This window comes from Mya arenaria, chromosome 16, assembly GCF_026914265.1.
Source record: "Mya arenaria isolate MELC-2E11 chromosome 16, ASM2691426v1".
Classification (NCBI taxonomy): domain Eukaryota; kingdom Metazoa; phylum Mollusca; class Bivalvia; order Myida; family Myidae; genus Mya; species Mya arenaria.
The window spans coordinates 23,252,688-23,265,011 of NC_069137.1; the positions used below are offsets into that span (position 1 = coordinate 23,252,688).

Below are 12,324 nucleotides of genomic sequence, written 5' to 3' on the forward strand. Positions count from 1 at the left end.
ATATGCAATTTTCGACAAACAAATTAAAAAGTATACCACTCCAAAATACAATCAAGATTAGGAACAATTTTTTTTTTTAAATGCATCCATAATGAAATTCTGAATTGCACTAATATGAAACAATTTTAAAGGGATATAACTATTTAAAGTTTTCCGGTAAAGTATATGCAGTTATTACAATATACTTAAACTCAGTTTAGTACTCTATACATATTTCCCTTCAGGTAACTGATACTTATTTCAAAATTTCTAAACGTCCACTTTATGAAATGCATCTATATTAAAACTTAATGTATCGACTTGAAAATTGAAACTACTTCTTTATGCCTAGTACCCTATCGATTTTTATAAAGAAAATCATACCTTACGGTTGAGGTTAACCATGCAAGACGATAGATGCGATTTCCATTTTTTGGCTCGAAAATCACGAGGATTCTGAAGTTAATGCTAGTTTTCGTGTCAACGCAACAGATGTTGAATTTTAAACTCGAAAAAACAGAAGCAATGGCTAGAATGACCATTGAAGAGCAGACATGGGCCGTCGACATGATTGATGCAGGTACCCCGATTCGGCAGGTATGACCAATTTTGTAAATCAATAAATAATTTCCGATATAATGTGCGAAATAATACAAAAATGTACTGTTTAATCAAATGACGCATACTAATCAATGCATTTCAGGTTGCGCAGCTGTTTAGAATGCGACAATTGAGTATCTGCTAGCTGTAGGAGAAACTTAGAAGAACCGGAAGTGTTGCTGACATGCACCGGAGGCCCAAACGCAGAGTAACAACTCGCCACCAAGATATATATATATATATATATATATATATATGGTTCTTTCTCACCTACGCTACCGCTTCACTCCTGCTACGTCAACGGCACGGCGGACCGTTGGTACGCACAACCGGCCAATTTGCCCACAGAACGTCCGTATCCGGATCCTGGCCTTCGGTATTCGCGCCCTTCGACCACGGAAGGTTCCTGTCCATACTGCTGGGCACAGAGCAGAACGGCCAGCATGGGCGAGACGGAATCTACGGTTGACTAGAGCTGACTGGGCTAATGACATTTTTGTGTATGAATCCAGATTGAAGTTCCGTGGGTCAGATGGGCGCGTCCGCATTTACCGACGGTGGGGAGAGCGAAACAAGGAACGTTGTTTGATTGAGGCAGACCAGTTCGGTGGTGGTTCCGTGATGGTCTGGGCAGGAATTTCCAAGCACACAAAGACACCAATTGTCCCGATTCATGGTTTTTAAACGCACTAAGGTATCAGAATGACATTATTCAACCTTTATTGATACCGCACATTCAAGCTTATCGAGGCATGATGTCGCTACAAGACAATGCGCCTTGTTATGTTGCACGGGGATCTTAGAATATGCTGGCAACAAACAACATTTGTATTCCAGATTTTCCGGCAAAAAACCCAGATCTGAATCCAGTAGAAAATGTGTGGGATTTGCTATAGAGGTAAGTTAGGGCTTTGCTCCAAAAACACAATGCCGACGAACTCAGGCGTGATATTCGTCGGATATGGGACATTATCCTACAGAACTACATCCACAGATATGTGGTTTTAATGAGGTCAAAGTGCCACGCATTTATTGCTGCAAATGGTGGACACACAAGCTACTAAATTTTGACACGTTTTTCTAGACAGTACTTTGTGAATTTCGATTTAATGGGTGACTAACTTTAACATTGTTATTTCCAATGAATAAATAATTCTAATGAAATGAAATGTTATTAAAATGTTTGCTATAAAATGCATAAAACGTATGTATTAAACAAATTTTGTGTTTTTTTTAAATTTTATTCTCATATCTTAATAAAATACAAAGTGGACGTTTAAAATTTGTGTTTAGTGTATATTATGCAATACGTGTATGTTTAACCACATTTCTTTTTAATCAATTCACTTTATGCCAATGTAACAGGGTCATTCATTAAAGGAATGTGGTAATACCTTAAACTAATCTTGCATGGCGTATTAGATTGAGTAATCGGGACTACTTTCTTTACTTTCTTTTTCTATGTATTTACATATGTGACCTACTAGTGAAAATCAACGAAACTATTTGTGAATGCAGATGTAATCGTAGATTACTTGTAATGTCATAAAAAATCAATTTCAAGTTATTGTTGTTGTTTCATTGTTTGTGCTGGACAGATTTTTCTTGTTTGTTTTTAAGTTCATTTGATATAACTTTCGGCTGAGACTGTGTGATTACTAAGTGCATTTGATACACATGTTTGTTGTACAGTCATAGTCTGCGGATCGTGTCAGCTATTCGTCAATGAACTGGTTGAAGACGTTCTAAAGCTACTTGTCGATATACGCATCGATTCGCTCTTAGGTATTTTTCCTTTTATGAACATGAACGTGTACATGTTTCAGTATGCACAAGCTGACAAACAGAGTAGAGCTTTGTCAGTAGAACATCGTCTATATGCTCCTGTTTCAAATAGGTCTTTCTCGTGATGGCAAATACTCCAGTAAGCGCCGTTTTTTATGCACAAGCTGAAAAACAAAGTAGGGCTATGCCAGCAGAATATCGTCTAAAAAGTAATTGTTCATTTTTTTATTGTCAAAAAGCGTAAGTAAAACTATTAAATATTTAATTAACTGACAAAAGGCTTCGCCTTCCATTAATTTTAAGAAAATATACTTTGAATTAATTTCACATTAAGGTAATTCTTTATGACCTTCTTTACATAACTTTATTTTATATGTAGGTATTATGTCCTAATACCCTTAATTCAGATGTGATGAACTAAAAATAAAACACTATGTCAACATTTTCCTTTTATTCAAGATAAAAAATGTACGTAGTTTATTACTAAAGAATTTCCAGCTGATTGCAATATGTTTTGTGACACCAATATTGAAAGAAACATTTGATTTTACTAAATAAATACTTGAAGGAAAGTCAGAGTATATGCTCAGGAAATTGTCATGTAACAAAGTCATTGATAAATCCATGTTCATTTAATTATAACCTATCAAAATAAAACATGCAGATATTGTGTCCATTTTTGAAAGTTCTTTATTCATCTATTATACAGGAACTCTCTCGGAAGAGGTAATTGTGCACTTGCAAGTAAGAGAGACATATTTGTGCCCGATATCTAAACAATAATATGCCTTCGGATATAATCTCCTCATACTCTGAGTTTGGTTCCACAGTACATTTCTGTAATATACACTTCATATTCAATCCTTTTTCCAGCACCGCATCTTTCATAACGAACGTGCACTCATTTTCAAATTTGATACTTCAACTCTCTTGATATAATCTGGGAGGCGAAGAGCGTTATCACTAAGGTATCCGGTGTCTATGGAAATGTTTTCTAAATGAATCAGCATTGGCAGAGTATGGCAGAGTAAACTAATGTGTTTAGCATCTTTCATAACGAACGTGCACTCATTTTCAAATTTGATAGTTCAACTCTCTTGATATAATCTGGGAGGCGAAGAGCGTTATCACTGAGGTATCCGGTGTCTATGGAAATGTTTTCTAAATGAATCAGCCTTGGAAAAGTATGGCAGAGTAAACTTATGTGTTTAATATTTTTTTATTATAAAGTGCTTTAATTGATTCGATCCACGGTCAAATGACTGAAAAATACTGTATTCAACAGCTTTTGAAACACAACTTAAATCCAATGCAATTAAACTATTTGTATTGACCATAATATCAGTTGTTTTAGTTCCATATATTGATTAGCATTTGAGACGTTTGCACGTCAAAAGGTCAATCTGTCCAGCAAGGGAAAGTATCTTAACATTGGTCAATGTGTCGGAAGATTTACTGAACACCTCCTGGAGTTTCGCCGGGCATATACCGGTAATGGTCTTGATATAACGTACATTGGACGCGTTAACCCTAACCCTAGCAAGTCATCTAATATTTTAGTATCGGTAGTATAATTAAAATCAAAGCTAATCAGTGACAGCTTGATATCCAATATATGACATGTGAATGCTCCCTTATAACCCGAAACAATGGTCGGCTGAATTTGAATTACTCTAGTTTAAGTCACAAAAGGCTGATTGTCTAGAGATATACTGTTCGATATCATAGCACATCTCATTTGCTAACTCAATGTTCAGACCGCACATGAAGACAATACAATGTACATGTGAAATATCCGACATTTCACCGTTCTTCTCATAAAAGGGTGTCAATACTCTATGTAAGTCATCTGGGTGATAATACATGTGTATTGTCGCAAGGAACTCTTGAACAGTCTTGTGAATGAACGAGTAACTCGATTTGTTTCTTATTAAAGATGCTGATTTAGTTTCTTGCAATACTCCCGATTTCAAAAGAAACACAAGATTGTCTTGCGCCAAAATGTCAACTTCCTTAAACACCAAGAACGAAGTTCGGTCATTCAAAAATAATTTCGTAAAAGCAAGTTCGGCCATATTCTTTAATATGTTGTAGTTGTTATGTATACAAGTTGTTTTCTTGAAACATCGCGGTAACTGAGTTTTGGTCTGCGGTACTACAGACACATGCCGATGTTTTTGAGCAAACATCATTTCAATAAAAAGCGCGTATATATCGCACATGGAACTCGATTCTGGCATGCCCTGAAACCACAAACAGACAAGCAACATTGATACAATAGGTACCGATAGAAGACATTTGAGTTTCATTATGTCCACAGACTTAACGAAATCTTCTAATGTTTTCTTTTCTGATACTGTTTCATTAAGACTATTCAATAGTTTCTGAATCAGTAACATTATATCTGCAGTTCCCTCTAACTCTAGATATTTGTTTATTTTCGTGTCTTGAACGCGTTGTTGTGACATTCTCCATGGTCGTGATGTTATCAAAACAATTGCATCTATGGTTGGCGCTAAATATGGGATTACTTTGTCTTCGCTTGTACAGTTGCAATTTGTTCCATCGGGATGGGACCATTCATCCAGACCATCTGCTATGATCACGCATTTGTAATTGGACAGTACATGCATCATAGTTGAATAAGCATCAGCAATCTCGTCTTTTTGGTAAATTCGGCTGATCAGCTGATCTCGTATCATGTCAGTCATGTGGCAGAGTTCACCACTATCTCTCAGACGGAGATGGAATAAAAAATCGATTTCCTTGTAGAAAGAATCATCCTGAAATTGATAATTTTGCTTTTCTTCGGGAAATGGCTTTTGAAGTGAAGCATTTTCGTCCGCGTTATTGGACGTTTTCGTTGATGAAAACTGATTGGCCCATTTTAGGGCACACATTGCGGCGCAGGACGACTTTCCCATCCCGGCCTCGCCGACAATAAGCACGTGTTTCATAAATTCACCTGCATTACTAAATATCTGTCTGTAAGTTGTCACAGTAGTTCCCTTTTCTTTCGCAGCTGTACCAACTTTTCTGGGGTCTTTCTCGACTATCTTCGGAGGAATGTAAAGTTTGTCCAGATTCTCGTCCTTGTCCGACAGCAGGGGTGATATTGGCGTGCTGTTGAGTTGTTGCTGGTAGTACTTGACAAGCTGATGACATAGACCTGTAACGAAAACACAAATGTTGAGATTTGTTTAACATTATATATGAACTGTATTTATTCACCAGCATATTCACATGACACATTTCAACAATAATGAAACCCTTAATTATATCTTTAGTTTACATTTGTGATTTGTAAAGCTGAGCACTGCATCAGTAGATGACAACGCTGACTTGTTTGTTCTTTGGCTATTAACAATCAAACCGGTAACAAAACAACACTTTTACTAAGTAGTGTAAGCCTTAATTTGCATAAGCATATTTTCAGTAATTGATATGCACCAATTTCGAGCCTAGGGTATGGCCTTGGTTTTGCAAGACGACACCACCAGCTAGGCCCAGATATCAACCGAAGACAAAACCGCTTTTGTTTATTTTATCCGGGGCATAATAATAAGATTTGTAGAATAAAAAAAATATACGCAATACTATTTCCTTTATGTTAATCTAAGATAAACTATTTTTAATAAGTAAGTTCTTAATAAGTACGTTCGCATCAAAACGGAAACCAGCAATGCGCATTCATCGCATAATTCAATGTATTATTTGTAACATACACTTACTACAATTTGCAACTATTGCAATAAAACTATAATTAAAAGCTAAAACTATCGTTACTTAACTGACTAAACGTTGTCTTCTCGGCATAACAGTTCCGAAATTCTACACAAACTGATCTGATTTTCTGATTGAAAATGGTCTATACAAAACTTATAAACGTTGTAGTAATACATGTAAGGACAATTAAAACTGTTTCCAATTATAACTTCTGATGTAATTTTGTATAGTCTGTAAATATAATTTCCGGTTGGACACGAACTAACCTTCCACTTTTTGTTCATTTTCGTCGTTACCTCTGTCATCTAAACTGTGTTTCACTACACGTTTGACCTCTGTAACGCAATAATGATAAAATTTGGCAACGAATAGAAAAGCTGTTTATACGTTGATTTGTACTTAATATTAAATTGATCAGATGCATTAAATATGTTGTGGCAGTCAACAATAAGTAGTTTCATGATTTCTTTAAGAAAAACGTGTTGCAGATAATTGTATTGTCCAACAACAGGATGTGAATGATTAAAAACAGCTTATTCTTTTATTTTTAATTTGGAGTAGAAGTGATGACACAGAACTAAACACAAATGTATTCTTCATAATATCATATATTACTTCTTTGACGGACATCGGGATACAGTGTATGGTAAGAGCATATGTACCAGAAAAAGAAATGGACAAGATTCAAGTTTAAGAGTAAAGTTTGAACCCTACAACAGCCTTGCTTATTTTATTTTCCTATAGTGTTCATATTTCAGTTCAAACCTAATAACTTTTTTTATGATTTAAATACCATTGTTTGTTTTGAAGTTTATTCAAATTTAGTGTAGTGTATATTTAATTGGAAAAATAGATATAAAACAATTTGTTAAAGTTTAATTGTTTCGGTCTCTGAGTTACAAATAAATGTTCAATAAAGAAAAAAAACAATGACTGATTGAGCTTTACCGGCAACTATGAATCCTTTCAGGTCCTTTTGTAGCCTATCATACATCAGACATTCGATCTCTTTGAGAGATTTGTCAACGTCAACGTTTATCTGCAGCCATTTGTGTAAAGCTTCCGTCATAATAGTCGGTGTATTTTCAGCTTTAATTTTGATCTGAAAAATTGCAATATTAGGTTATGCCAACATAATAAAAAGCACTAATAATAACATGATAAAAACAGTATATGTATCGTCGATTACAAGAACTGTTTGATAATAACAATTACTAACCTTTCTTATGTGAAAAGCGGCTTGCTTAGCATAATTATCATATTTAAGTTCCTTTCGGTCCTCCAGTACTTTAATCATCTTGTTCAGGCAGTCGTCTGCTGTCTTGCCGTCCATCTCATAGTGGGCATCGTGCAGGGTCTTGTTCCTTATATCTCGCACCTAATAAATTAAATACAAATTCGGATATATTATATATAAGTTGTTCTTTAAAACAGTAATTATAGTTTTTAATTTATAACATACATTGAGCTTTTGCGCGCCTATGACATAAAACTATTTGTACATGAATATTAGAAATAATAGAAAAGATTCCTAGTGATATGCATATGCGTAAATAATACCTGGGTAAGAATACTTTTTAAGTATAAAAAAGCTTACCTCTTTAAAATGCTTAATAGTTGTTATGCGTTGTTTGATAAACGAACTATTTATACAGATGCTTAAAAGTCCCGAAGCGTCCACATGATTTGGCCCCGTCTTGTCAAAGTAGCCAACTGAACTAAGATAACACTTGGCCACCCAGTAACCGACGTGTTGATCCTGCCATTTCGTAGAATCTGTATTCATCCATAATGGATAGTTTCTATCATGATATTTTTGTATCTGTTTGTACATTTCATCACAGAAATGGCCTTATCTGAATGGAGATTTAACTGTCACTTTCGTTCTGCCATTTGTGCATTTACTGTTGAACTGGCATTGATTACATGTCCGGTTATTACAGTTTGCATTCACAGTGTTCATGAACGTTTGGTACTGCTGTTTGCCCTTTGTGTGTACGTATACCTGCAGTCCTTCTCTCACGTACAGGAGTCCCCAGGCCACTCTCAGCCAGTTCTCGTGTCTTGTATCGATGCTCTCAGCCATGCTTTATCATTATAAAAAATAAATTTAAAAAAAACAATATTATTTATGTTTACTTTAAAGAATCTTCTTGTGTTGGACTTTGTTTTTCCTCTTAAAGGAAATTTCTGGTTTGGTATAATGCGTAGTTCCGTTTATCCCAGAAATTAACACACATAAAATCAGAAAAGTAAACTGTTGAAATTATGAAATATAGACAGTGCAAAATGAAAGCTTTAAACATTAGTATTTTTTAAAGAAAACAACCAATGTTCCATTGTTTTGACCTTTACTTTTTTCCTTAAATGGCAGATCAGGTAAAGTTTTCTGTTAATATTATGGAAACATGTACATGTTTTGCATTTTGAATGGGGCCAAATTTAGGTCATAAAACCGTTCGGATAAATGTACTCCAATCACTAAAACAAGGTGATCGAACCACATTATGTGATTAACATTTTCATATATTATGCAGAGATAAATAATTGCATTCAACATTTTCTACCTGAATATTTCTTTAAGAATAGTTCCACGCGAGCCTTTACAGTTATAATGCAAGCATCACGGTATAATGAGTTTTATGATATTTACCCTCAACTAAGTGAGTTTCTTATATCCCAATTGTAATGCAGGATGTTTAGGCACAAGCAAATTAATTTATTCAAGCCAGATTGTCAGGCCAAATTGCTTAAGACACAAGCCATTAGTTTATTTTTACCAGTCTCATTTTGCATTGTTCAGTAAATTGAAATATTTTATTCCATAGTAAATAAATGTCTTTGGCTTGAAATAACATTTAAAAAACATTTTTATATTTTGGTTTAAGGACTTGCATGATAATCTGAAGATAATTTTGCCTTGGCCATAACGTAACAACTAACAATTAAGGCATGTACAGCATTTAAAGAACAAATATTGTATGGCAGATTTTGCTTAGTAATATGTTATATATTGTTTTAAAAATATGTGTTATTCATAGTTGAAACCAGGCAAATATGTTTAGATAAAAATACTGAGGCAGACAATTCGGTCCATTTATTTATCAATTACTAACATCTAAAGCCATGTTACATAGGTATTCTATCGAGGATATAATGCTCAAAAGCATTGTACCCAAACCGTGTTCATACTTTGATATATTTTGGAGACCACAATAAATGGAAATAAAACAAACAAGTTTAATTGTGACCATGATATTTGACCCACATACATTTCATTTTGTGCAAGATGCAATTATGCCTAGTTAATTGAAGAAACCCTCTTTACAACGACAAATTTAAGCCATTCCAAGTTTTTGAAAAACTCCAACTCATGGCCGAATTCCAGCACCGACAAGCCAAATACAAGGAATATTGACCAATACATCTTGGATAAGACCTTAGGACCTTTGACCTACATAAATGTGTCATGAACGCGACACGCCATATTCGTATGGGAAATGTACTGAGCAATTTTTATTTTTTTGTTTCAAAAGGCGTGGTGTGACTAAGAGTACTTAAAGGCCTTTTGTGATTCGGACTTTTGATAAGTGCTATGAAAGTACTAGTGTGACTCGAGTTTGAGATAAGTACTCTGAAAATACTGGTGTGGCTCGGGCTTGAGATAGTCGTCATAAAAGCATTGTGTGATTTGGACTTTTGATGAGTGCTATAAAAATACTAGTTTGTCTTCGGCTTGAGATCATTGCTATGAAAGTACTAGTGTGACTCGGGCTTAGGATATTGGCTATGGAAGTAATAGTGTGACTCGAGCTTGAGATAATTGCTATGGAAGTACTGATGTGACTCAGGCTAGAGTTAAGTGCCATTAATTAATTAGTGTAACTCGGGCTTGAGTTAGTTGCTATGAAGGTACTAGTGTAACTCGGGCTTTAGATAGTCGCCATTAAGGCCTAGTGTGACTTGGACTTGAAATAGCAGCAATGAAAGTACTAGTGTAACACCGTCTTGATATAAGTGCAGTGGAAACACTAGTTTAACTCGGGCTTAAGATTGCTTAACAACGCCTAGTGTGACTCGAGTTTGAAATGGTTGTAATAATAGGCATATGGATACTCGGGATTAAGATGGCTGCTTTAAAAGACCTTGTATCGTCAGGCTTTAGATTGCTGCTTTTATAAGTCGTGTTTATATCAGGGTTTAAATGACTGCTTTTAAAGTCATAGTGTTCCTTGGCCATAGATATTTTCTAAACAGCTTCATGAAGAGATCAACTGCAGCTTGTGTTATAGCCTAGACACGTCGTCTAAGGGTTTCAACAGTTTTTAGTACATTTTTATTTAAATTATTATATCCAACATTAATTTCCCTGCCTTCACTGGTACTGCCAGCCATGCCAATGAGTCCGACCCTGAGGTTTGTATATTCTTGATAGCATGTAAGCCGGACGTGATAACGATTTTAGTTGCCCCGTGGTTCGTTGTTCAAATATTTATTTTTTTACATTTTTTTTTACTTGTAGCCTTAGCTTAATCAATGGCACTGTTTTGTAACTTGAAAAAGTATATGCAACATATATGCCCCATTTGATGTATTTGAGTATTGCTCATCCCGATTTTTATGATGATGTTTTAATGCAATTTCGTAAAATTAAAATGTTTCCAGCAGGTAGTTGGGCTGATAGACTAAATGAATTACCTGGATTTTATTTTAACCGTTAATATAAAGGCAATACCTTTGATTCTAGTTTTTGAAGATGAATTCCTGAAACAAAATATAGGGTTGAATATAATAGCATCCTTACATAACTAAGCTTTCAGTCCTTTGATTTTGTAAACAAAAGATCAGATTTATGTTTCTTTAAACCGAATTTGGCTTGCCCAGTGTGTTTTTGCATGTGATGTCATTTTCTTCAAATATTTAACATAGGTAATCATTTAGAAGAAAAATGATTAGCTAATATATGTCGTTTTATTATGAAACTCTATTATCGCACAGTTTTAAAACTTCTATTTTAGAAGGCAGACACAGTGAGATGTTCATAGTTTCAAACAATGACCGCATCGAATCTTTGAAAAGTGTTAGCAGATCTGAGTTGGGAACTCTTATCATTGAAGTACTTGGGTTTGTCTTTCGGTTTTTATTATTTGTTTTATTTTTAGTTTCCGCGGGTTAATGTATGCTTTGATAGGATTTTCTTTATTTGGGATCGTTGGGATGAGAGTGAGATTTGTGTATGTAAACTGGTTTAAACCCCCAGTAAATTTACATTTTACTGGCCGTTCCAGAGCGGTGCCTAACAATCCTTGATAAACATACCTAGTTTTTTTTATACATGATTGTGCGCGCTGTGCTGTTTGGGTTTTTTTGCTGTTCTTCCGTGTTTCTTGTTTGTGGTTTTTTGTTTTTGTGATCTGTGTCTTTGGCTTTTACCCAGTGCCATAAAACCGGGTTTTTGTTTAAACTGTTTGCTACTAAGCTTGTTTCTGTAGTTTATCACATAAGTATTGTAATTCACGTGTTTATCATATGGCCCAAACAATCCTATTGATGGGTAAATTACAAAGGTTTTTTTTCTACAGGGTTGTATCCGTAAGACATTTCATTATGTTTAAACAATACGGACTGTTAACACTAATTTGAATCGAATTGAACTAATCATAAGACATATTAAAAAATTGTTTTAAACAAAATACAATATTCTGTGAAATACAAACATTAAATGAATAAAATATCAATAAAATACATACCTCAATCACTTATAACATTGGTTGAGTTTATTTGCTTAAAATATTTCCTATTTATGTAAACCTAACGTGTTTTGTAAACATCTTTTGTTTTGACTATACACCACACATAATTCGTATTAAGCGTGGCACTGATTAAAGCATAGGTTTTATCTGGTATCAAAGAGGTGAACAATAGCTTTGCCAAAAATCCATGTTAAAGTAGTGTCATGTTCAAGAAGTCTAGTCCATTTTATTTCCAAACATATAAAAACATTTTATGAAACGTACATATTGTTTTAAAGGGCGAGCATAAATGTAAAGTGTAATTTGTTTATTTTAAAAAACGGACATATATCACTAGAACATGTTTCTGAAAATGAAAACGAAATGAAACCTCTAACAACAAATAAAAAGTATTTAAACTTATGTATTCTTTTTTGAATTGCCCCTCTCTCCAAATAGGACACAATTATATGCTGCGTTTACTTCCATTTTCTCGTCGGGA

General features: G+C 34.5%; 1 protein-coding gene across 2 annotated transcripts; it reads right to left on the reverse strand.

Annotated features, from left to right (window-relative positions):
• Window positions 1-2,817: 2,817 nt before the first annotated feature.
• On the reverse strand, window positions 2,818-11,978 carry LOC128222513 (uncharacterized). Of its 2 annotated transcripts, XM_052931552.1 has the most exons (7): window positions 11,841-11,978; window positions 7,688-8,177; window positions 7,310-7,468; window positions 7,039-7,192; window positions 6,357-6,425; window positions 4,896-5,533; window positions 2,818-4,607 (listed from the first exon to the last, which is right to left on the reverse strand). In XM_052931552.1, exons 2-7 carry the CDS (start codon window positions 7,922-7,924, stop codon window positions 4,038-4,040), a joined length of 1,827 nt encoding a protein of 608 aa, XP_052787512.1. In that variant the 5' UTR covers window positions 7,925-8,177; window positions 11,841-11,978; the 3' UTR covers window positions 2,818-4,037. The 2 variants fall into 2 exon arrangements, with proteins under 2 accessions (XP_052787512.1, XP_052787511.1); XM_052931551.1 differs by having other exon boundaries at window positions 2,818-5,533.
• Window positions 11,979-12,324: the final 346 nt, after the last annotated feature.